Source organism: Anomaloglossus baeobatrachus, chromosome 3, assembly GCF_048569485.1.
Source record: "Anomaloglossus baeobatrachus isolate aAnoBae1 chromosome 3, aAnoBae1.hap1, whole genome shotgun sequence".
In the NCBI taxonomy this organism is placed as follows: domain Eukaryota; kingdom Metazoa; phylum Chordata; class Amphibia; order Anura; family Aromobatidae; genus Anomaloglossus; species Anomaloglossus baeobatrachus.
Genome location: NC_134355.1, coordinates 679,522,856 through 679,547,723, shown reverse-complemented (window position 1 = coordinate 679,547,723; position 24,868 = coordinate 679,522,856). Strand labels below are relative to the sequence as shown.

The 24,868-nt window shown below is 47.7% G+C and overlaps 1 protein-coding gene across 1 annotated transcript in view; it reads right to left on the bottom strand.

The window, feature by feature from the left end:
* LOC142297052 (uncharacterized) overlaps positions 1 to 24,868 on the bottom strand; it is a 93,986-nt gene that overhangs the window by 4,403 nt on the left and 64,715 nt on the right. Inside the window, exon 2 of the mRNA XM_075341285.1 lies at positions 22,939 to 23,039. Within this exon, the coding sequence (XP_075197400.1) occupies positions 22,939 to 23,017 (79 nt within the window). The 5' untranslated portion in view covers positions 23,018 to 23,039. The remainder of the gene's footprint in view (positions 1 to 22,938; positions 23,040 to 24,868) is intronic.

Sequence of the window (24,868 nt, the reverse complement as noted above, 5' to 3'; positions counted from 1 at the left end):
TGCTGCCCATAATAATTTGGTAAACAATCAATAAAAAAAACGGACCAGGCGAGCTGGGCGGAAACACCGCTCCAAGAAGAAATCCAGTAAGGGGAAAGAAAGGGACTTAGATCTCAAACCTGTATGGAACCTCACTGCAAGGATTTTTGAAGACAAGCATTTGAACGTATTGGCCAAAGGCATGGGTTTTTCTCCCTCCACCAGATTTAACCTTTTTTCAACTTAATGGATATTAATAAATTCACCAGAAATATCACTTTAAAGTGCCATTTTTTACATGATCAGGAAAAAGATGTGAGTTTCTACTCCAATAGGATGTGATAATAACATATGTGATGTTCCTACTTTCAAAGAATTGCATGGTATTCATACACTTAAGGCTACTTTACACGCTGCGATATCGGTCCAGATATCGCTAGCGTGGGTACCCGCCCCCATCTGTTGTGCGACACGGGCAAATCGCTGCCCGTGCCGCACAACATCGCGCAGACCCGTCACACATACTTACCTGCCCGGCGACGTCTCTGTGACCGGCGAACCGCCTTTCTAAGGGGGTGGTCCGTGCGGCGTCACAGCGACGTCACTGAGCGGCCGCCCAATAGAAGCGGAGGGGCGGAGATGAGTGGCCGGAACATCCCACCCACCTCCTTCCTTCCTCATAGCGGCCAGGACGCAGGTAAGGAGAGGTTCCTCGTTCCTGCGGCGTCACACATAGCGATGTGTGCTGCCGCAGGAGCGACGAACTACATCGTTACTGCTGCAGCAACGATAATCGAGAATGGACCCCCATGTCACCGATGAGCGATTTTGCACGTTTTTGCAACGATGCAAAAATCGCTCATCGGTGTCACATGCAGCGACATCGCTAATGCGGCCGGATGTGCGTCACAAATTCCGTGACCCCAACGACTCCGCATTAGCGATGTCGCAGCGTATAAAGCCCCCTTTAGACAATGTGAGTCGGAAGGTGGCTCCTACCATGCCAATCTAAATGATGGTTTTAAAACATCCAACGTAGATTTTTACCCACTACAATCCCGACTCATGTCGACTACAACTCAAAAATATCTCTCGGATCCGTGCCTTCCTTAATCAAGAATCCGGAAAAACATTAATACATGCCCTCATCATCTCCCGCCTCGACTACTGCAACCTCCTGCTTTCTGGCCTCCCTTCCAACACTCTTGCACCCCTCCAATCTATCCTAAACTCTGTGGCCCGCTTGATCCACCTCTCCCCTCGCTATTCCCCAGCCTCACCACTCTGACAACCCCTTCACTGGCTTCCCATTGCCCAAAGACTCCAGTTCAGAACATTAACCATGACATACAAAGCCATCCACAACCTGTCTCCTCCTTACATATGTGACCTAGTCTCCCGGTACCTGCACGCAACCTCAGATCCTCACAAGATCTCCTTCTCTACTCCTCTCTCATCTCCTCTTCCCGCAATCGCATACAAGATTTCTCCTGTGCCTCCCCCATACTCAGGAACGCTCTACCCCAGCATAGCAGACTCTCTCCTACAGTGGAAAGCTTAAAGAGGAACCTAAAGACCCACCTCATCCGACAAGCCTACAACCTACAATAACCCTCAGTCCAGTACACCAGTGCGCAACCAGCTCTGTCCTCACCTATTGTACCCTCACCCATTCCCTATAGACTGTGAGCCCTCGCGGGCAGGGTGCTCTCTCCTCCTGTACCAGTGTGTTTTGTACTGTTGATGATTGTTGTACTAGTTTTTATGTATACCCTTTTTACTTGTAAAGCGACATGGAATTAATGGCGCTATAATAATAATAATAATAATAATTAATAATAATAATAAAAATGCAATTTGGAACAACTTGATGATTCAACAACATTTTGGAGGGAGACCCCACTTTGAAATTTCAAAGAGATCTCTTTCAATTATTGAGGGATGGTCTAAGTATGGGGTGATTACACAAAAAAGTTTTGATTTTCTGTACATAGAAAATCCAATTGTCCCCATCTTTCATTCCCTACCAAAGATCCATAAGGAAGGGGGGGTTCCCCCTAAATTTAGGCCCATAGTGGCCAGTATTGGGTCTTTGAATGAAAGGATTGGATCACTGTTAAAAACTGGATTAGAGGAGGTGAAAAAACTAGAAAGAAATTCTCTAATTCTAGATAAAAATCAAACAGAAACTAATGGTAATGATTTGGGAGGAATTCATTTTATAACAAATTATAGCCAGGACTATTATGAAATTGTTGCGGTGATCAAATTTTTTTTTGCCGATGTTGTATACTGACACAGTGGTTTAAAACTGTTTTGGAAAATAATAAGATTGATTTCATCCCCAAAAGAGCCCCAACAATAAGCAGTATGGTTTCCCCCAGTCTATCTGAAATTTCAGCAGATGTGCCATCAGAGACCTGGCTCAGTATTCATGGATTCTACAAATGTGGACACAACATATGCTTGTGTTGCACATTTGTGAATAAATGGAAGACTTTTGCCTCCGGAGTTGATGGGAAAACGTATCCGATTGAGCAGTTTCTTAATTGCAGCTCCTCTGGTGTGGTCTACCTCATTACTTGCACGGATTGTTCTAAACAATATGTGGGTTGCACTGTAGGGGCGTTAAAAAAGAGAATTAGAAGACATCTCGCGGATGCCACAGGTGCACCCAAAGTGGGCATTTCTGCAGTTTCTCGTCACTTTATGGAGGTATATAGGGGAGAAAAAAAATGCTTTAAGTTCAATGCTATTGAGAAAGTCAGAAGACCTCCCAGAGGAGGAAACTATAGGAAATTGCTTTTGGGAAGAGTCTTATTGGATGTTTGCATTGGGCTCCAGACAGGCTGGAGGTTGAAATATCCGCAGGGACTTGATTTTGCAGTATAGGTGAATTTATTAATTTTGACATGTTGTTTGCCACCTCAACTCAGAGATAATGTATAGTGAATATTTTGGGTCAATGTACACTATTCCTTTTTTTTTATTTCCGCTCTCATTCTCTTTCCTGGGCTTGTGCACATTGACACAGAGATCTCGCATACGTGACTATTTATTCCCATTGTTATATCCCTTATAAATTGTCTAGTTTATTCAAATATTAAGACTTATATTATAAAAGGTAGTTAAATGATGGTTTGTTTTTTTTTAAATATAGATAGGATAGGAGAGTGTTTGGAAATCATATTATAAAGTCTCAGAAACATTCATTTGATAAGACATGTGGTATATAAGAAATATTCATGAAAGTACTGCGGCTCTTATGCGGCATGTGGTTTGATAGTGTGTGTACAAGGCTTTTTTGCAGATAGTATGATAAACCTTTACAGCATGTACAGTGCCTTACGAAAGTAGAGGGAGAGAGGGGCACAGGGTAGCCAGTAGTGCCAGATAAGAGCCTTGGGCTATGTGCCCACGGAGAAAGTGTCCTGCGGATATATCCGCAGGAGCTCCCAGAAATCCGCAGCACAACTGTCTGTTTTCATGCTGCGGATGTGCTGCGGAATGTCCTGCGGATATACTGCGGTCATTCTGCATTGAGGATACAGTACCATGGCTTGGGCACTGCATCCGCAATGCAGAACAAGTGCTGGAGTGATCGGTGAGTTCATACTTACCTCCATCACGCAGCACTACACTCTCCGGCTGTGTCCGTCTGCACATTGCAGGAGAAGGTGGGCAGGCCTGAATTAGCTCCGGCTGTCACATGATCGGAGCTCGTGCAGGCCCCGCCCACCTCCTGCTTCCTGCTCCTGGCACCACCGCGCTCCACTACACTGGAGGAAGTGACTCCGGTGTCTGCTATCAAGGCAGGTAAGTATTGAACCCTGCGGAAAAATCCGCAAGAATAATTGACATGCTGCAGATTTTTCTGCAGGGAAATCCGCATTATTTCCGCTGCGGAAAAAAATGCAGCATGGGCACAGCAGTTCCAAAATGCCATAGAAATGGCTGGGGACTTGCTGTACTGCAGATTTTTGAAAAATCTGCAGAGTTTCCGCAAAAAAAATTGCGGCAAATTCCGCAAATTTTCTGCAGCATGGGCACATAGCCTTGCACTTTCGGACACTTGTGGAGAATAAATCGACATTGTTCACACGCCAGTTACAGTGCCTTGCGAAAGTATTTAGCCCCCTTGAATTATTCAACCTTTTCCCACATTTCAGGCTTCAAAGATAAAAATTTACATTTTATGGTGAAGAATCAACAACAAGTGGGACACAATTGTGAAGATGGACGAAATGTATTGCTTATTTTAAACTTTTGTAAAAAATAAAACTGAAAAGTGGGGCGTGCAATATTATTCATCCCCTTTACTTTCAGTGCAGCAAACTCACTCCAGAAGTTCATTGAGGATCTCTGAATGATCCAATGTTGTCCTAAATGACTGATGATGATAAATATAAGCCCCTGTGTGTAATCAAGTCTCCGTATAAATGCCCCTGCTCTGTGATAGTCTCAGTGTCCTGTATAAAGCACAGAGAGCATCATGAAGACCAAGGAACACAACAGGCAGGTCCGTGATACTGTTGTGGAGACGTTTAAAGCCGGATTTGGTTACAAAAAGATTTCCACAACTTTAAATATCCCAAGAAGCACTGTGCAAGCGATCATATTGAAATGGAAGGAGCATCATACCACTGCAAATCTACCAAGACCCGGCCGTCCATCTAAACTATCATCTCAAAGAAGGAGAAGACTGATCAGAGATGCAGCCAAGAGGCCCATGATCCCTCTGGATGACCTGCAGAGATCTACAGCTGAGGTGGGAGAGTCTGTCCATAGGACAACAATCAGCTGTACACTGCACAAATCTGGCCTTTATGGAAGAGTGGCAAGGAGAAAGCCATTTCTCAAAGATATCCTTAAAAAGTGTCAATTAAAGTGTGCCACAAGCCACCTGGGAGACACCAAACATGTGGAAGGTGCTCTGGTTAGATGACACCAAAATTGAACGTTTTTGGGCACAATGTCAAACTATATGTTTGGCGTAAAAGCAACACAGTTCATCACCCTGAACACACCATCCCTACTGTCAAACATGGTGGAGGAAGCATCATGGTTTGGGCCTGCTTTTCTTCAGCAGGGACAGGGAAGATGGTTAAAGTTGATGGGAAGATGAATGGAGCCAAATACAGGACCATTCCTAAAGAAAACCTGTTGGAGTCTGCAAAAGACCTGAGACTGGGAGGGAGATTTGTCTTCCAACAAGACAATGATCCCAAACATAAAGCAAAATCTACAATGGAATGGTTCACAAATAAACGTATCCAGGTGTTAGAATGGCCAAGTCACAGTCCAGACCTGAACCCAATCGAGAATCTGTGGAAAGAGCTGAAAACTGCTGTTCACAAACGCCTCCATCCAACCTCACTCAGCTCCAGCTGTTTACAAACGAAGAATGGGCGAGAATTTCAGCCTCTCCATGTGCAAAACCGATAGAGACATACCCCAAGAGACTTGTGCTGTAATCGCCGCAAAAGGTGGTGCTACAAAGTATTAACTTACAGGGCATGAATAATATTGCACGCCACAATTTTAAATTTATTATTTTTTATAAAAGTGTAAAATAAACAATAAATATCATTCACCTTCACAATTGTGTCCAGGGCTGTGGAGTCGGTAAGCCAAACCTTCGACTCCGACTCCTCAATTTCTCTTGCACCGACTCCGACTCCTACATATATTGCTTATAGTTAGGTGAAAAATTTATTGTAGTACCTGAACATGTGTATGTGAACATCAGACATTTAATAATTTTTATGATACAATAATCAAGATATTGGATAGAACATAAAATATATTTATTGGATACAACTTTAGAACACAAAAAACTAATAAATTGTAAATATGTAATACTATATGTAATATATATATATATATATATATATATATATATTACATATAGTATTACATATTTACAATTTATTAGTTTGTGTTCTACAGTTGTATCCAATAAATGTTTTATGTTCTATCCAAATATCTTGATTATTGTATCATAAAAATAATTAAGTGTCTGATGTTCACATTGTACTACAATAAATTTTTCACTTAAATATAAGCATTATACTAAATATTATTTAGTAAAATATTCAGCACATTCTGCATTGCACTGTCCCCAATTTATTATATATTTTAGGAGTCGGTGCATTTTATACAGACTCCGACTCCACAGCCCTGATTGTGTCCCACTTGTTGTTGATTCTTCACCATTAATTGAAATGTGGGGAAAGGTTGAAAAATTCAAGGGCACCGAGTCCTTTCACAATGCACTGTATAGGATATAATCATGTATAGTCTATTTTTATATAGCTCACCGACAAAGTCTTTTTTCTCTTTTTTCTTTCATAGTGTTTTTAATTTTTACAAACTCTTATTAATCAAACTTATAGTGATAATTATGCTACATAATTCTATCAGAATCCATCCAATAGGATATTGTGCATATAAGAAATATCCTATGAGAGCATTGTGATTTTTATGCACTATATAGATCGGTGAATACTGTATATGGAGATTTTCCCATAATGGAATAATAGATCCTTACAATATACACATGGTACAACCACATAGAGCTTGTATTTGGATAATCTACGGATGATGTTCTCCCAATAGTGTCTCTGGTATCTGTATTTATTTCTATTGAATCAAGCCTATAGCAAAAATAAAGTCATAAAGTCCCACTAACATCTACTTAATAAGACATATGGTATATAGGAAATATTCATGAGGGCATTGCGGTTTCTATAAGAAGGGAATTTTGTTACTTACCGTAAATTCCTTTTCTTCTAGCTCTTATTGGGAGACCCAGACGATTGGGGTATAGCTACTGCCCTCTGGAGGCCACACAAAGCACTACATTAAAAGTGCAAGGCCCCTCCCCCTCTGGCTATACCCCCCCCGTGGTATCACGGGTTCTCCAGTTTTAGTGCCAAAGCAAGAAGGAGGAAGCCAATAACTGGTTTAAACAAATTAACTCCGAATAACATCGGAGAACTGAAAAACCGTTCAACATGAACAACATGTGTACCCGCAAACAACAAAAAAACATCCCGAAGGACAACAGGGCGGGTGCTGGGTCTCCCAATAAGAGCTAGAAGAAAAGGAATTTACGGTAAGTAACAAAATTCCCTTCTTCTTCAGCGCTCTATTGGGAGACCCAGACGATTGGGACGTCCAAAAGCTGTCCCTGGGTGGGTAAATAAATACCTCATGTTAGAGCTGCAAAACAGCCCTCCCCTACGGGGGTGTCACTGCCGCCTGCAGGACTCTTCTACCTAAGCTGGCATCCGCCGAAGCATAGGTATGCACCTGATAATGCTTGGTGAAAGTGTGCAGACTGGACCAGGTAGCTGCCTGGCACACCTGTTGAGCCGAAGCCTGGTGGCGTAATGCCCAGGACGCACCCACGGCTCTGGTGGAGTGGGCTTTTAGCCCTGAAGGAACCGGAAGCCCCGCAGAACGGTAGGCCTCTAGAATTGGTTCTTTGATCCATCGAGCCAGGGTGGCTTTAGAAGCCTGCAACCCCTTGCGCGGACCAGCGACAAGGACGAAAAGTGCATCGGCACGGCGTATGGGCGCCGTGCGGGAAATGTAGATTCTGAGTGCTCTCACCAGATCTAGCAAACGTAAGGCCTTTTCATACCGGTGAACCGGATGAGGGCAAAAAGAAGGCAAGGAAATATCCTGATTAAGATGAAAAGAGGATACGACCTTAGGAAGAAACTCCGGAATGGGGCGCAGCACAACCTTGTCCTGGTGGAACACCAGGAAGGGAGCCTTAGATGACAGAGCTGCCAGCTCAGACACTCGCCGAAGCGATGTGATCGCAACAAGAAACGCCACTTTCTGCGACAGCCGAGAAAAGGAAACTTCCTTCAGAGGCTCGAAGGGCGGCTTCTGGAGAGCAACTAGTACCCTGTTCAGATCCCATGGATCTAACGGTCGCTTGTACGGGGGCACAATATGACAGACCCCCTGCAGGAACGTGCGCACCTTAGGAAGACGTGCTAGACGCTTCTGAAAAAACACGGATAGTGCCGAAACTTGCCCTTTAAGGGAGCTGAGCGACAAGCCCTTTTCTAACCCCGATTGCAGAAAGGAAAGAAACTTGGGCAATGCAAATGGCCAGGGAGACACTCCCTGAGCAGAGCACCAGGACAAGAAAATCTTCCACGTTCTGTGGTAGATCTTAGCCGAATTCGACTTTCTAGCTTGTCTCATTGTGGCAACGACTTCCTGAGATAATCCAGCAGATGCTAGGATCCAGGACTCAATGGCCACACAGTCAGGTTCAGGGCCGCAGAATTCTGATGGAAAAACGGCCCTTGGGACAGTAAGTCTGGTCGGTCTGGCAGTGACCACGGTCGACCGATCGTGAGATGCCACAGATCCGGATACCACGACCTCCTCGGCCAGTCTGGAGCGACGAGTATGACGCGGCTGCACTCGGATCTGATCTTGCGTAGCACTCTGGGCAAGAGCGCCAGAGGCGGAAACACGTATGGGAGCTGAAACTGCGACCAATCTTGAACCAAGGCGTCTGCCGCCAGAGCTCTTTGATCGCGCGACCTTGCCATGAATGCCGGGACCTTGTTGTTGTGCCGAGACGCCATTAGATCGACGTCCGGCACTCCCCAGCGGCGACAGATTTCCTGAAACACGTCCGGGTGAAGGGACCATTCCCCTGCGTCCATGCCCTGGCGACTGAGGAAGTCTGCTTCCCAGTTTTCTACGCCTGGAATGTGAACCGCGGATATGGTGGATGCTCTGTCCTCCACCCACATTAGAATGCGCCGGACTTCTTGGAAGGCTTGCCGACTGCGCGTCCCTCCTTGGTGGTTGATGTATGCCACCGCTGTGGAGTTGTCCGATTGGATTCGGATCTGCTTTCCTTCCAGCCACTGTTGGAAGGCCAGTAGAGCAAGATACACTGCTCTGATCTCCAGAACATTGATCTGAAGGGTGGACTCCTGCGGAGTCCACGTCCCCTGAGCCCTGTGGTGGAGAAATACTGCTCCCCACCCTGACAGACTCGCATCTGTCGTGACTACTGCCCAGGATGGGGGCAGGAAGGATCTTCCCTGAGACAATGATGTGGGAAGGAGCCACCATTGTAGAGAGTCTTTTGCCGTCTGGGAAAGCGAGACTTTCCTGTCCAGGGACGTTGACTTCCCGTCCCATTGGCGGAGAATGTCCCATTGAAGTGGGCGCAGATGAAACTGCGCAAAGGGAACTGCTTCCATGGCTGCCACCATCTTCCCTAGGAAATGCATGAGGCGCCGCAAGGGATGCAACTGGTCCTGCCGAAGAGATTGCACCCCTGTCTGTAGTGACCGCTGCTTGTCCAGCGGAAGCTTCACTATCGCTGCTAGAGTATGAAACTCCATGCCAAGATACGTTAGTGACTGAGTCGGTGATAGGATCGACTTTGGAAAGTTGATGATCCATCCGAAAGACTGTAGAGTCTCCAGCGTAGCATTCAGGCTGTGCTGACATGCCTCCTGAGAGGGAGCTTTGACCAATAAGTCGTCTAGGTAAGGGATCACCGAGTGTCCCTGAGAGTGCAAAACTGCTACCACCGCCGCCATGACCTTGGTGAAGACCCGTGGGGCTGTCGCCAGACCAAATGGCAGAGCTACGAACTGAAAATGGTCGTCTCCTATCACAAAACGTAGAAAACGTTGATGTTCTGTAGCAATTGGCACGTGGAGATAAGCATCTTTGATGTCTATTGAGGCAAGGAAGTCTCCTCTGGACATTGAGGCAATGACAGAGCGGAGGGTTTCCATCCGGAACCTCCTGGCGTGCACATGTTTGTTGAGCCGTTTTAGGTCCAGAACAGGACGGAACGAGCCGTCCTTTTTTGGAACCACAAAGAGATTGGAGTAAAATCCTTGCCCTTGTTCCTGAGGAGGGACTGGGATAATCACTCCTTCCGCTCTTAGGGAGCCCACCGCCTGCAGCAGAGCATCTGCTCGGTCTGGACGTGGGGAGGTTCTGTAGAACCGAGCTGGAGGACGAGAATTGAACTCGATTCTGTACCCGCGAGACAAAATGTCCGTCACCCACCGGTCTTTGACCTGTGACATCCAAATGCCGGAAAAGCGGGAGAGCCTGCCCCCGACCGGCGATGCGGAGGGAGGGGGCTGGAAGTCATGAGGTAGCCGCTTTGGAAGTGGTACCTCCATTTGCTTTCTTGGGGCGCGTGTGAGCCCGCCACGAATCTGAGTTTCTTTGCGTCCTCTGAGTCCCTTTGGACGAGGTAAACGGTGTCTTGCCCGAACCTCGAAAGGACTGAAACCTCTGCTGCCACTTTTTCTGCTGAGGTTTGGATGTTCTGGGTTGTGGTAAAGAGGAGTCTTTACCCTTGGACTGCTTAATGATGTCAGCCAATGGCTCGCCAAACAGTCTATCTCTAGACAAAGGCAAACTGGTTAAACATTTTTTGGAACCAGCATCTGCTTTCCAGTCCTTTAACCACAAGGCTCTGCGCAAAACTACCGAATTGGCGGACGCCATTGAGGTGCGACTGGTAGATTCTAGGACCGCATTGATAGCGTAAGACGCAAACGCCGACATCTGCGAGGTAAGGTGCGCCACTTGCGGCACTGCTGGATGCATGATAGCATCCACTTTTGCTAAGCCAGCTGAAATAGCCTGGAGTGCCCATACCGCTGCGAATGCCGGAGCAAACGACGCGCCGATAGCTTCATAGACAGATTTTAACCAAAGGTCCATCTGTCTGTCATTGGCATCTTTAAGTGAAGCGCCATCCTCCACTGCAACTATGGATCTAGCTGCAAGTTTGGAAATCGGGGGGTCTACCTTTGGACACTGTGTCCAGCGCTTGACCACCTCAGGGGGGAAAGGGAAACGCGTATCTTTAGATCGTTTAGAGAAACGCCTTTCTGGGTGAGCGTCGTGCTTCTGGATTGATTCTCTGAAGTCAGAGTGATCTAACAAAGCACTCAATTTACGCTTGGGATAAAGGAAACGAAACTTTTCCTGCTCCGCAACCGCCTCTTCTGCTGAAGGGGCTGGGGGGGAAATATCCAACAGCCTATTGATGGCTGAGATAAGGTCGTTTACCATGGCATCCCCATCCGGGGTATCCAGGTTGAGAGGGGTTCCAGGAGTGGATTCCTGATCACTCTCATCCGACACATCACAGGGAGACTGATTGCGCTGAGACCCTGAGCAGTGTGAAGACGTCGAGGGTCTTTCCCAGCGAGCTCGCTTAGGGTGGCTGGGGCCATCATCTGAGTCATAATCCTCGGCCTGTGAAGCCGGGGACCCCCCTGTGGGCTGGATACATTCCAAGTAAGGGGGACCTGAGGACAGAGGCCTCTCCGTGCCCAGAGACTGAGCCCCATGCATAGATTGCAAGGTTTCAAGGATTTTTGCCATAGATACAGACATATTATCTGCAAAAACTGCAAAGTCCGTCCCTGTCACCGGGGCAGAACTTACAAGCGTCTCAGCCTGGGTCACTACCTCTCCTGACTCCGGCTGGCGAAGCAGCACCGGGTCGGAGCATTGCACACAATGGGGGTCATCGGAGCCTACTGGTAGATTAGCCCCACATGCAGCACACGCAGTATACACAGCCCTTTTTGCCTTGGCCGCCTTGCGTTTTGAGGATGACATGTTGCTGCTTCCACAGAGTGATCTGGGATATGCAGCCAGAAGCGCACCTCACAGTGCAAGAAATACAATATCTATATATATGTACCCAGTACACTGACACACAGTGAGGCACTAGAGGGACCAGCACAGAAAAATCGCTTACCGCCCGCTTAAAAAGCGGGTGTGTGGTCGCCAGATAGCCCCTAGTCCAGGTCTCCCAGAGCCTTGCGTCCTTCCTCCAGCCAGGCATGCATGTAATGGCTGCCGGCGTCTCTAGAGAGGAAGGGGGGCGGGCCCTGGGCGTTCCTGGCCAAGAGCGGGAAGCCTGCTTCCCTCTGTGCATAGTGTGAGGGCTGGAGCATGTAAATCAGGCTCCAGCCCTCGTCGCTGCTAACGAACAGCGTCTCTCCCCTACCCTGAATGACAGGGTGGGGGCGGGAACGAAACGGAGCTGCCGGCGTCCTAGGCCCAAAAAGCCGGGGACTAAATTTATAACCGCCGCCGCCGTAAAAGCGCGGACGGCGGATCCCCGGCGCACCACAAGTCACAGCAGCGCCGCCCGGTCCAGAGGGGGTCGGCGCTGCGTTCCCAAACACAAACAATCCCCCAGTAATCTGTAGGGACACCAACTCCACGTTGCGGTCCCCGGCGCACTACAACACCCAGCCAGCCCGGAGTGTGTCTGTGCCTGCCGGGGACACAGAGTACCTGTATGATGCAGGGCCTGTCCCTGATCGTACTCCTGCTCCGAATCCATCAGGTTCTAATGGGTCTGTGGATGGAGCCCGGCGTCAGAGCTGAGAGGCCGGCAGGATCCCACTTCCACAGAGCCCTACAAGGGGATGTGGAAGGAAAACAGCATGTCAGGCTCCAGCCCTGTACCAGCAATAGGTACCTCAACCTTACAACACCATCCAGGGGTGAGAAGGGAGCATGCTGGGGACACTATATGTGTCCTCTTTTCTTCCATCCGAAATAGTCAGCAGCTACTGCTGACTAAAATCTGTGGAGCTATGCATGGAATGTCTGACCTCCTTCGCACACAAAGCTAAAACTGGAGAACCCGTGATACCACGGGGGGGGTATAGCCAGAGGGGGAGGGGCCTTGCACTTTTAATGTAGTGCTTTGTGTGGCCTCCAGAGGGCAGTAGCTATACCCCAATCGTCTGGGTCTCCCAATAGAGCGCTGAAGAAATATATATATTGACAGTAGGTTTATGAAGTTTTATCTTTTTTATGATGAAAAAATAAATTTGTGTAACATATACGAAATATAAGTTTGTATAGTTGGTATTTATACGGTTTACTGATAATGCTCTTCTGACAGTGTCTCTAGATTTTATACATCCCTATAATGAACCAGATTGTGGAATTTAATGAAGGCAAGAAAGAGTTAACAGGATCTGCACCAGCGGACATGTCACATGATGAAATGGTCTTTTTAAACTCGGCATTTATATTAGTCAGTTACATGATTAAAGGCCCCGTCACACGCAGCGATATCGCTAGCGAGCGTACCCGCCCGCCGCTTGTGTGTCACGGGCAAATTGCTGTCCGTGGTGCACAATATCGTTAGGAGACGTCACACAGACTTACCTGCCTAGTGACATCGCTGTGGCCGGCGATCCACCTTCTCTCTAAGGGGGCGTTTCATGCAGCGTCACAAAGCGGCCGCCAAATAGAAGCGGAGGGGCGGAGATGAGCGGCCGTAACATCCCGCCCACCTCCTTCCTTCCTCATAGCCGGCGGCCGCAGGTAAGCTGAAGTTCGTCGTTCCCGAGGTGTCACACATAGCGGTGTGCGCTGCCTTGGGAACGACGAACAACCTGCGTCCTCAACAATTTTTTGAAAATGAACGTGTCAACGATGGACAATTTGGTGAGTATTTTCCCATCGTTAACGGTCGCTCGTTGGTGTCACACGCAACGACGTCGCTAACGATGCCGGATGTGCGTTACGGAATCAGTGACCCTGGCGATATATTGTTAGATACGTCGTTGTGTGTAACGGGGCCTTAAGACCGTGTAATACGGTCGAAACGCGTCGCTAGTCCATTTTTCTTCCTTGTCTAGGGGCTGTCTGTGCCCAGCTTATACAATTTTCTGCACATGGAATAAACCACATGGAAATTTCCGTTTTAGACTGCCTCCCTTTCTGCGTTGGATTTTTTTTCACATGTTTGCAGCTGCCCGGCCGATTGTCCGTGCTGTGGAGAGGCGGCTAGGAGTGGGAGTGGGTGAGCTGAATTCCTTTGTTAGGCACTGTGCGCACGCTGCGGATTTGCTGCAGAAAAAGTGTCTAATATTGCTGCAGTCATTTCCCAACAAAATCTATGGGTTTTGAAAAATGCTGTGTGCACACTGCGTTTTTTTTTTATACCCACGGATTTTCCGCGCGGAATTAATGAGCATATCACTTCTTTTCCGCAGGTACCTGCTGTTTTTGCCATAGATAAATGGTAAAAATCCGCAGGGAGCAGCCTGAGGAAAAAACGTGTCAAATCCGCATCAAATCCACACCAAATCCGCACCTAACCACGGTAATACTGCATGCGGATTTCGTTGCGGTTTTGGTGCGTTTTTTTACCGTGGGTCAGGGATTCTTTAAGAGGGTCCGTTTTTTCCTTAAGAAAAAGTCACTTTCTAGTGCGCACATGGCTTTATTCATTAAAAGGCCTATGTGACAGAAAATACTCAAAACGACGTTTTAAAAACTGCACCCTTCGAAGTGCTCAAAACGACATTCATAAAACATATCTACAAAAGCATATCCAGTGGCACTCAATAATATAAGGATACTTTGGCATTGCATTACTGCTGCAGAAATATTAGAAAAATAAGAATTATTCTTACCGTTAATTCGGTTTCTAGGACCTTCCACGACAGCATAGGAGGTTGTCTCTCCACGCCCTAATTGGGACAGGAAGCACAAGAGGTTTAAAAGGACCCTCCCACCTCCCATAGCCAGTGTCTTACAAAGAACCCATAGCACATGAGAAGTACAAACACATCCAGGAATATCGAGGATAAGGGAGGGAATTACCTGCTGTCGTGGAAGGTCCTAGAAACCGAATTAACGGTAAGAATAATTCTTATTTCTCTAGTCCCTTCCACGACAGCATAGGAGGAATACCAACGAATTGATACCTAGGGGGGGGGACCACAGCCTGCAGGACCTTCCTGCCAAACGCCAAATCCCTGTTGGAATCCAGATCCAAACGATAATGCTTCGTGAAAGTATGGAGGGAAGACCACGTAGCCGCCTTGCAGATCTGCTCAGGAGAAGCCCCTGCCCGTTCAGCCCAGGAGGCAGAGGTAGCCCTGGTTGAGTGCGCCGTGAATCCGGTAGGCGGAGAGAGATGCTGAGCGAGGTAGGCGTCTCTAATGGCCCGCACAATCCAGTTGGCGACGGTACTCTTGGCCACCTTCCTGCCCTTATTTCGACCAAAGGGCTGGATGAATAGGTTATGATCAAGACGCCAAGGTGCAGTAACATCCAGGTAGTGCAACACTGTCCGACGAACGTCCAAAGAATGAAACAGTTCCTCACCCGGAGTCCTAGGATGCTGACAGAAGGAAGGCAGGATGATGGACTGAGAACGGTGAAAATCCGAAACCACCTTGGGAAGGAAGGAAGGGTCCAGCTGAAAGACAATGCTGTCATCTCTGACGGTCAGGTAAGGCTCCCGAATAGACAATGCCTGAAGTTCCCCGACTCTACGAGCAGACGTAATAGCCACAAGAAAGGCAGTCTTGTGACCAAGCGAACGGATGTTACAGGAGGACAGCGGCTCAAAGGGAGACTGAGACAGTCCTGTAAGGACCACATTGAGATCTCAGCGAGGCGTCAGGACCCTCTGACACGGACAGAGTCTACTAGCGGACACAAAGAAACGGCGGATCCAGCGATGATCCGCCAGAGCTGTGTCAAAGACTGCACTGAGTGCCGAGACCTGAACCTTCAGGGTGCTAGGCCGAAGGCCCAGGTCTAATCCACTCTGGAGGAAGTCTAGAATCTGCGCAACGTTAGGCCGGAGTGGGTCAGGAGGCCGAGAACCACACCAGGAGGAAAATTTCATCTAGATTTTATTGTAAATACTATTAGTCACCGGTTTACGGTTGTAGAGTAGCCACAACCCTGTCAGAAAGTCCCTGGGCCCTCAGTGCCCGGGCCTCAGAAGCCAGGCAGCCAATTTGAGTTTCTGAGGATCCGGATGGAAAATCGGACCCTGGGATAGTAAACTGGGGTCGGAACCCAGGAGGACCGGTCCGTCTATCCCGAGCGTCAGGATCAGGCTGTACCAACTCCTCCGAGGCCACAGAGGGGCTACCAGGATAGTTGTGGCTCCGTCGTCTCTGATCTTCCTCAGGGTCCGTGCGAGAAGAGGAAGTGGGGGGAAAGCGTAGGCGAGGCAAAAGGACCAAACGTGGCAGAAGGCGTCCACCCCCAATGCCTTGTCCCGAGGGTTCAGGGAGAAATATGTTGCGACCTTGCGATTTCCTGCCGAAGCAAAGAGGTCCACCTCTGGAGTACCCCACCTTGCCACCAGAGAGCAGAACACCGCTTGATCCAGCTCCATTCCCCCGGATGAACATCCCGACGACTCAGGAATTCTGCCTGAAGGTTTAGGGAGCCCTTTAGATGGACTGCAGAAAAGGATAGCAGGGACTGTTCCGCCCAGTGGAAAATCCGGGAGGACACAGACTTCAGGGCGCCCGATCGTGTACTGCCCTGATGGCGGAGATGTGCCACTGTGGTGACATTGTCCGAGTAGACCAGGACGTGAGAGTCCCGGACGAGATCCTGAGCCGCAAGGAGGGCTTCCCTGACTGCCCTGAGCTCTCGGTAATTGGAGGATTGGGAGCTGACATAAGGACTCCAGACCCCCTGAAATGGGGAGTTCGCCACCATAGCACCCCATCCCCGCAGGCTGGCATCGGTTGTCAGTGTAACCAGGGGCGTCTGAGTCCAGGCAACCCCCACCTGCAGGTTGTTGGGCCGCAGCCACCAGAGAAGGGATGAGGAGACGGTCACCGAGAGGCGAAACCGTCTGTTCAGGGAGGACGGTAGTCTGTCCCAATGCGCCAGGATATGATCCTGGAGACACCGAGAATGGGCCAGAGCCCACCTGACTGAGGGAATGCAGGACGTCATAGAACCCAGAGCTGACATAGCCGCTCGAAGGGTCGGGCGAGCCTGACAGCGAAGCTTTGAGATTTTGGCTAGCAGGGCCACCCTGTGGCCCTCCGGGAGAAAGGATGCCTGCCTGTCGGAGTCCAGCAGCACTCCGAGAAACTGCCGAGTGGAGGAGGGGTGCAACTGTGATTTTTTGAGATTGGGGATCCATCCCAAGGACCGAAGGATTCCTAAAGACTTCTCCACATGGCTCCGGAGGGTCTGAGCGGAGGGAGCCACGAGAAGAAAGTCGTCCAAATATGGAACCAGACAGATACCCTGCAATCGTATGAAGGCGACCACCTCTGCCATGATCTTTGAAAAGATCCTTGGAGCCGAGGAGATCCCGAAGGGAAGTACATTGAATTGGAAATGAAGCACTTCCTCCCCGTGTAGAACCGCAAACTTGAGGTATTGCCTGTGACACGGATGGATGGGCACATGGAAGTAGGCGTCCTTCAGATCTATGGAGGCCATCTGGTGGTGCAGACCTATCAGGGGAATAGCCGATTTCACGGACTCCATCTTGAACCGCCCGTACCTGACCTGCCGGTTGAGACGCCGTAGATTGATGATAATCCGGACGTCGCCAGACGGCTTTCTGACAAGGAAGAGACGGGAGTAGTGGCCTATCCCTTCTTCCTGACTCGGGACTGGGGAAACGACCCCCGAGTGCAGAAGCTCTTGAATCTTTGCGTACAGTAGAGCCTGGGAACCCCGCGACGCCAGAGCCGTGACTCGGAGACCCGGAAGAGGGGGGGGAGATGAATTCTATTAAGAGACCCTCTGAGACGATCTTCAGAACCCATTGGCAGGAGGTGATGGACGGCCACTGGGGAAGAAACTCGTCACTGTTTGTCCTGCTGAGGACGTTGTTGATGGGGAGGGATGAGGATGTTTCTCCCTCTACCCTTATGATAGCTCCACCGGCCCGCCTTCCCTTTTCCTCTGGGCTGGGAGGCCTGAGGCATCGAGGGACGAAAGGACCGCTTCCTGGGGGATCTAGGATCAGGCAAGGCCTTACGATCATTCGCCTTGTCCAGAATATCATCCAGGGCAGGCCCAAACACCAAATCCCCTTTAAACGGAAGGGAGCAAAGTCTCATTTTGGAGGTGGAGTCTCCACTCCAGGCCTTAAGCCAGAGGGCACGTCTGGCAGAGTTAGATAGGACCGAGGTGATTCCACCGAGGTATCTGCCAAAAAACTGGTAGCCTTCCTAAGTAAGTGAAGGGATTCCAGCAACTCATCCCGAGGGGTACCCTGGGAATATGAGCCTCCAACTGGTCTAACCACCTAAGTAGGGACTGGGATACACAAGTGGAGGCAATGTTGGCCTGAATGGTAGAAGACGATGCCTCCCAGGATCGCTTCATGAGGCCCTCTACCTTCCTATCCATCTGATCCTTCAGTTGGGAAGTATCTTCAAAGGGAAGCGCCGTTTGTTTAGCTACCCTAGCCACCTGTACATCTACTTTGGGGACCTCCCAATGTAACCCAGAAGTTTCCAGAGGAAACCGGCGTCTGGGGTCACTCCGGAAACGCTTCTCAGGAAATTCCCATTCCTGAGACAATATCCAGAATATTGGCATGAACCGGAAACCCTAATTGTTTGACGGTTTTCAGGCCAGCAAACATTTCATCCTGGATAGAGGGAAGAGACTGCACTTCCTCTAACCCCATAGTACTCCGAACCGCCCCAATAAGATCCCCCAAATCTTCTGAGGGAAAAAGGAAGGACTGGTCAGACCTGCCGGAGGAAGAACCTTCATCGGGACCCTCCGAGGCGGAATCAGCATCCTCATGATCAGATGGGGCTGACTGGAGTTTCCTTTTCTTTGGGGAAGAGGGGCCAGGAGCAGGGAGGGAGGCTAGTGAGGCCTGAATCTCCTGCTTCATCATGGACCGTAGTTCGTCTACCAGGGACGGTTGTTCAGCCCTAATAATCTGGTCCGTACACTGTTGGCAAAGCTTCTTATCCCAGACTGCAGGTAGCTTTTTTACACAGACTGGACACTTTTTAATCTTTTCAGTCCGTTCATAGCGGTCAGGTTTCTCTGACTTCTCTGACTTCTCTGACTTCTCTGACTTCTCTGACTTCTCTGACTTCTCTGACTTCTCTGACTTCTCTGACTTCTCTGACTTCTCTGACTTCTCTGACTTCTCTGACTTTTCATTTTTGTCAAATTTCTTAGTGGCCTTGTCCTCCTGGAAAATACAGACCAGAAAGAGCCATAAATATCCGTCTGAGACCTATGCATGAGGGACCACCCCCCCTCTGTACTTACTGTGGCAGGGGGAACACTGGGCTCTGCAGATGCAGCTGTAGGGGAAGACATGTCAGGGAGCACAGCAGCAATCCTTACCGTGAATCTGAAGTCTTCAACAGGGCTGTGGAGTCGGTAAGCCAAACCTTCGACTCCGACTCCTCAAATTCTCTTGCACCGACTCCGACTCCGACTCCTACATATATTGCTTATAGTTAGGTGAAAAATTTCTTGTAGTACATGAATATGTGTATGTGAACATCAGACATTTAATAATTTTTATGATACAATAATCAAGATATTTGCATAGAACATAAAATATATTTATTGGAATACAACTTTAGAACACAAAAAACTGTAATAAATTGTAAATATGTAATACACTATGTAATATACAGTAGATTACATATATATCTTGTGTGTGTATATACACTATATATATATATATATATTATATATTATATTACATATTTACAATTTATTAGTTTTTTGTGTTCTAAAGTTGTATTCCAATAAATATTTTATGTTCTATCCAAATATCTTGATTATTGTATCATAAAAACAATTAAATGTCTGATGTTCACATTGTACTACAATAAATTTTTCACTTAAATATAAGCATTATACTAAATGTTATTATTTAGTAAAATATTCAGCACATTCTGCATTGCACTCCTGTCCCCAATTTATTATATATTTTAGGAGTCGGAGTCGGTGCATTTTATACCGACTCCGACTCCACCAAAATGAGCTCCGACTCCGACTCCACGACTCCGACTCCACAGCCCTGGTCTTCAAGGCAGCCCTTATGCAGAAGGGCCTGCCCCCCCCAGTGATCGGGAACGTTCCCCGCCTCCTGCATCCGGTCCCTGACAGGCCGTGTCAGCGTCGGCGTGTCCTCCACGCTGCCTCCGCGACCGGAAGTGCCCAACCGGAAGTTCGCTAGACCGCAAGTCCCGCACGCGGTAGCACTTCCTGCATGCACGCTGCTGGGCGATCCGGAAGCGGCCGGCGGCTCAGGGAGAACACCGGCCGGGGAGCTACACAGCCTGCATCACCCCAGAGGAGTTCCGAAAGGCTGGAGCAGCGGTCCCCCACAGCATGAGGGAACAGTAGGGGAGGAGCGGCGAAGGCCCGACCGATACTGCCCGGCTTAAGGTAGGAACAAACAAAACAAAAAAAATATATACTGTAGTTCGCCGGCCACCACAGCATAGGAGAAAAAGAAAACCTATCCATGCCCCATGGGGACAGGAAAGACACTGGCTATGGGAGGTGGGAGGGTCCTTTTAAACCTCTTGTGCTTCCTGTCCCAATTAGGGCGTGGAGAGACAACCTCCTATGCTGTCGTGGAAGGGACTAGAGAAAAGGGATTAATACATAGGTTATGAGAAAAATTAGTAAAACGACAGATATTGCATTACTGCTTTAGAGATATTTGCAAAGTGAGATTCTTAGCTTATGTATTGGCTAATCCATGTGAGCCCGATAATCTTGACAAGCACCTGACCAAGCACTCCGTCCTATAGCCAGGGGGTGTCCACCATCTTATTTTCTCAGGAACCTATCTGCCCAGACATGCACATTTTTAATCACACAGAGGCATTTAAGGTTAGGTTCCCAATATAATAAGATCACCTTGTCGAGGTTATCGGGCTCACATGGATTGGCCAATGCATAAGCTAAGAAAATCTCTTTGCAAATATCTCTACAGCAGTAATGTAATGCCTATCTTTTTACTCATTTTTCACATTAGCTGTGTATTTATCCCTTTTTTGTAATATTCCTACAGCAGTAATGCAATGCCAAAGTACACTTTAGATGCGTCACAGAAATTAAAGCAATATGGAAGGAAAAAATAAAGATTTTAATGTTTCCCACAAAATTGTGGCTTTAACCACAAATTTTCATTTTCCCAAGGGTAAGATGAGAAAATGAACCATATAATTCTGTTGTGCAATTTCTCATGTGTACGCTGATACCCCATATGTGGTGGAAAACTACTGCTTGAGTCCACGGCAGGACTAGGAAGGGAAGGAGCAACATTTGACTTTTGGAGAATAAAATTGGGTGAAATAGAGGATGTCATGTCATGTTTGTAAAGCCCTTGATGTGCTTTAACACTGGAAACCCCCCACAAATTATCTCATTTTGGAAACTACACCACTGAAGGAATGTATCTAAGTGTGGAGATCATAGGAGCACCCTTACATAGGGCAAGGGGTCTTTAGCAGACCCCCCAACTATTATGGCGACCCATCTGCACCCAATGATAAATGTTGCTGGGGGCGTTGGATATGTGGAACGTTGTACCCCATAGGCTGCGAGCTGCAAATGCTGCTGTCAAATACTGAAAAGTTAACAGCAGTGGGTGAAGCTTACCTCCACTGAATAGACATCATCTGCTGCTAATAATGGAGACTCAGCTTCTGAGCCGCAAGAAGTAATAATACGTTACATATCGAGAAGGGGTGAAAGAAAACCTGGCAGCTACAAAAACACCATTTACCTGCAGATATAGTGGTAATCTGAGTACCTAGCATTTAAATATCTATCTGGTTTATTATAACAGTGTGTGACGCTAGTCACTGCATGGACAAGCCGTGAGGCAGGGTTGTCAAATGTTCCGGGGTCAGATACAAAGAGAGCATGCCATGAACTAAGGGAAAAGACAAACGCGTGGTCAGGTCTGGGGTCAGAATATCAGGAGGATAGCGGACATGGGCAAATGGTCAGAGGCGGTCCAATGTCTGGCAGCTATAGATCAGAGCACTGATAACCAACGCCCCGTGTCATGTGGTGTTCAGGTCCACATTCGCGGGGTGCTGCGGCGGCGTTAGACTCTGTTCACCTCAGCTGAGTCTTTTCCTCTGCTTTCCAGTCCTGAGTTAATTCCTGTGGAGTGGTGTGTGTCTCCTTGAGACTCAGGGGGCTAATTTCTATTCACCTGTCTTCTCCCTATTTAAGGTTTGAGAGTCTGTTTGTTGCTGCAGATGATACCTTCAGCTTATGCTCCTGTGATTCCGGTCTTTGTGGTGATCCTATTCTTGGTGACCAGTAGTTTGCTGTTTGAGTGGTGTACAAGTTTCCCCATTATACATTTACTTCCTTCCTTATACTTTATTCCATTCCCCTACACGTGTCTCTCCTTTGTGTGCAGTGGGTATAAGCTTTGTTTTTTTCCTGTGTCTGTGCTATTTGTGGGGTTTGCATCTCCACTCCTGATGAGGGGGAGAGAGCTTGTTACATCAGGGTTTGGACAGGAGTTTGGGTTAAGCTAGCGGTCCAGACCTGGATACCATCAAGACTACCTCTGGGATAAGGGACAGCACAAGGTCCCTAGTCTGAGGGCCAGTTTTGGTGTCCCTGCTCCAGCCACCATGCCTCCATGATACTCTGGGTTTAGGACTGACTACTCAGCTAAGTAACTGATCACTCAGAACAGGGAACCCCTGAAGAAACCAAGCACTTCCCAGTTTTAGATTAAACTGAGCTGTCGCTCAACAAACTAATAGCTTGGCACAGCCGTGATTCCATAGGGAGGCAAAACTGTCACTCACTGCGTACAAGACAGCGGAGAGATTGTGACACAGTAACTACAAGGAGAAAATGCATTTACATTCTCCCAGCAGCTGCTCGCTTCCAGTCACCAGCACAGTGGGAGAGGCTGAAACAGTCACCACTCACTACATAGTGAGTGCCCAGTAATCAACCCTCTTGTTCCTTGGCTGACAGCCTGTGAGCGGTAAGTGTTACTGTTTCCCGCACTGCATCGGTGACTGTATACGAGCGGCAGCAGGGAGAATGTAACTTCATTTTCTCCTTGCAGCTGGGAATGTGACTGTTCTCTTTGTTATTTAATGGTGACTCTTCACTGAGGAGGGTTACCTGTGGAAAGGTCTCTACTCCGTTCATCACCCCGCACATCCATTTCTCCTTTTTCCATTGTGTCTGCAGCGTTCTGCATATCTTTTCTCTGAATTTCAAAGCTGTAAATTAAATAATGTAAGTCAGGGACAGAAGGAAAAGTCATGTGGAAGGTTCTAGATGGAGGCTTCTGCTACCAGAGCCGTGTGGCCCCTGAGACCAATCCATGCATGGCCTCTACGCCTCCTATATCCCCCGTGCGGCCCCAGAGGCAGTTCAGCAGGGATAGAAGCAGACGTGGCAGGATCCACTTAGTGTGGTACATTATGACATTGGGATTTCCTTCATTGTTTTGTCTTCATAGTTTGGACGCCCTAATGCTTATTTTCCGTCATTTGAGAATTGGTTTAGTCAACAATGTTGTATTATTGAAAGTCTTTTTGAGGAAAATTAGTTTTATTCAATGTTTTTCTTTAGGCTGTGTCCACGGGAGAATGTAGCTGCGGATTTTTCTGCATCAAAATCCGCACCTTTCCCGCAAAATCCGCACCTTTTCAATGGTGCGGATTTACCGCGGATTTGGTGCGGAATTTTTTTTTTCTCCCAATTTTAAAGCCAAAATCTGGATGAAAATCCGCAACAATAATTGACATGTTGCAGATTTTTCCGGATCAAAATCCGCACGAAATTCGCCGCGGAAAAATCCGCAGCATGGGTACAGCATTTCCAAAATGCCATAGAAATGGCTGGGAAGTGCCTGTGCTGCAGATTTTCGGGAAATCCGCGGCTTTTCCGTGAGAAATCCGCAGCAAAATCCGCGCATTTTCCGCAGCGTGGACACATAGCCTAAAGGGGACGAACGGAGGTGTACACAGAAATCATGGGGGCCCCATAGCGGAAGTTCTAATTGGTACCCCTCCCCCAAAAATAAAAATGTAACTAATATTCAACTGGGTCATATAAGAACCTCTCTCACAACTTTACAGCCCCTTACAAACTAATTTTCTCTTCAAGCCCAAAGATTCCCTTTCACTGCCCCATAATGTATAATACAAGCACTGTATGATACCTCCACAGTCACTTCCTCCACACCAAGGCTGAGGAGTCAGTAAGAAAAACAAGAAGTTTCCATCCACACTCTATACAGACACATCTACAGGTTTTTCCCTCCGCTCTCTATACAGACACATCTGCAGGTTTTTCCCTCCGCTCTCTATACAGACACATCTGCAGGTTTTTCCCTCCCCTCTCTATACAGACACATCTGCAGGTTTTTCCCTCCCCTCTCTATACAGACACATCTGCAGGTTTTTCCCTCCCCTCTCTATACAGACACATCTGCAGGTTTTTCCCTCCCCTCTCTATACAGACACATCTGCAGGTTTTTCCCTCCCCTCTCTATACAGACACATCTGCAGGTTTTTCCCTCCCCTCTCTATACAGACATCTGCAGGTTTTTCCCTCCGATCTCTATACAGACACATCTGCAGGTTTTTCCCTCCGCTCTCTATACAGACACATCTGCAGGTTTTTCCCTCCACTCTCTATACAGACACATCTGCAGGTTTTTCTCACTATCCGACATCAAATGAGAATAAAGTGAAGAAATAAATCCGGCACTCAATATCCAAAATATTTTCAAAAACGTTTTTTATTTTTTAAATCCAGTGAATAAAGACCACAATGTGCGTCAATCAGTGACGTTTCGGTCCTTCTTTGGACCTTTATCAAACTCACACTATAAAGATACATAAGAAAAATACAAAGTGAATATTATGGGATATTGCAGCCGCTGGGGACGTGGCCATGATCCAATTGTGCCCATTTTCTGTTCTATAGATAAATCTTTTCTATGGATCTTTCCACAAGTAATATGTATGATGTTTGCTCTAATATTCATGCACCTTTCAGAGAATATTCACTTTGTATTTTTCTTATGGATCTTTATAGT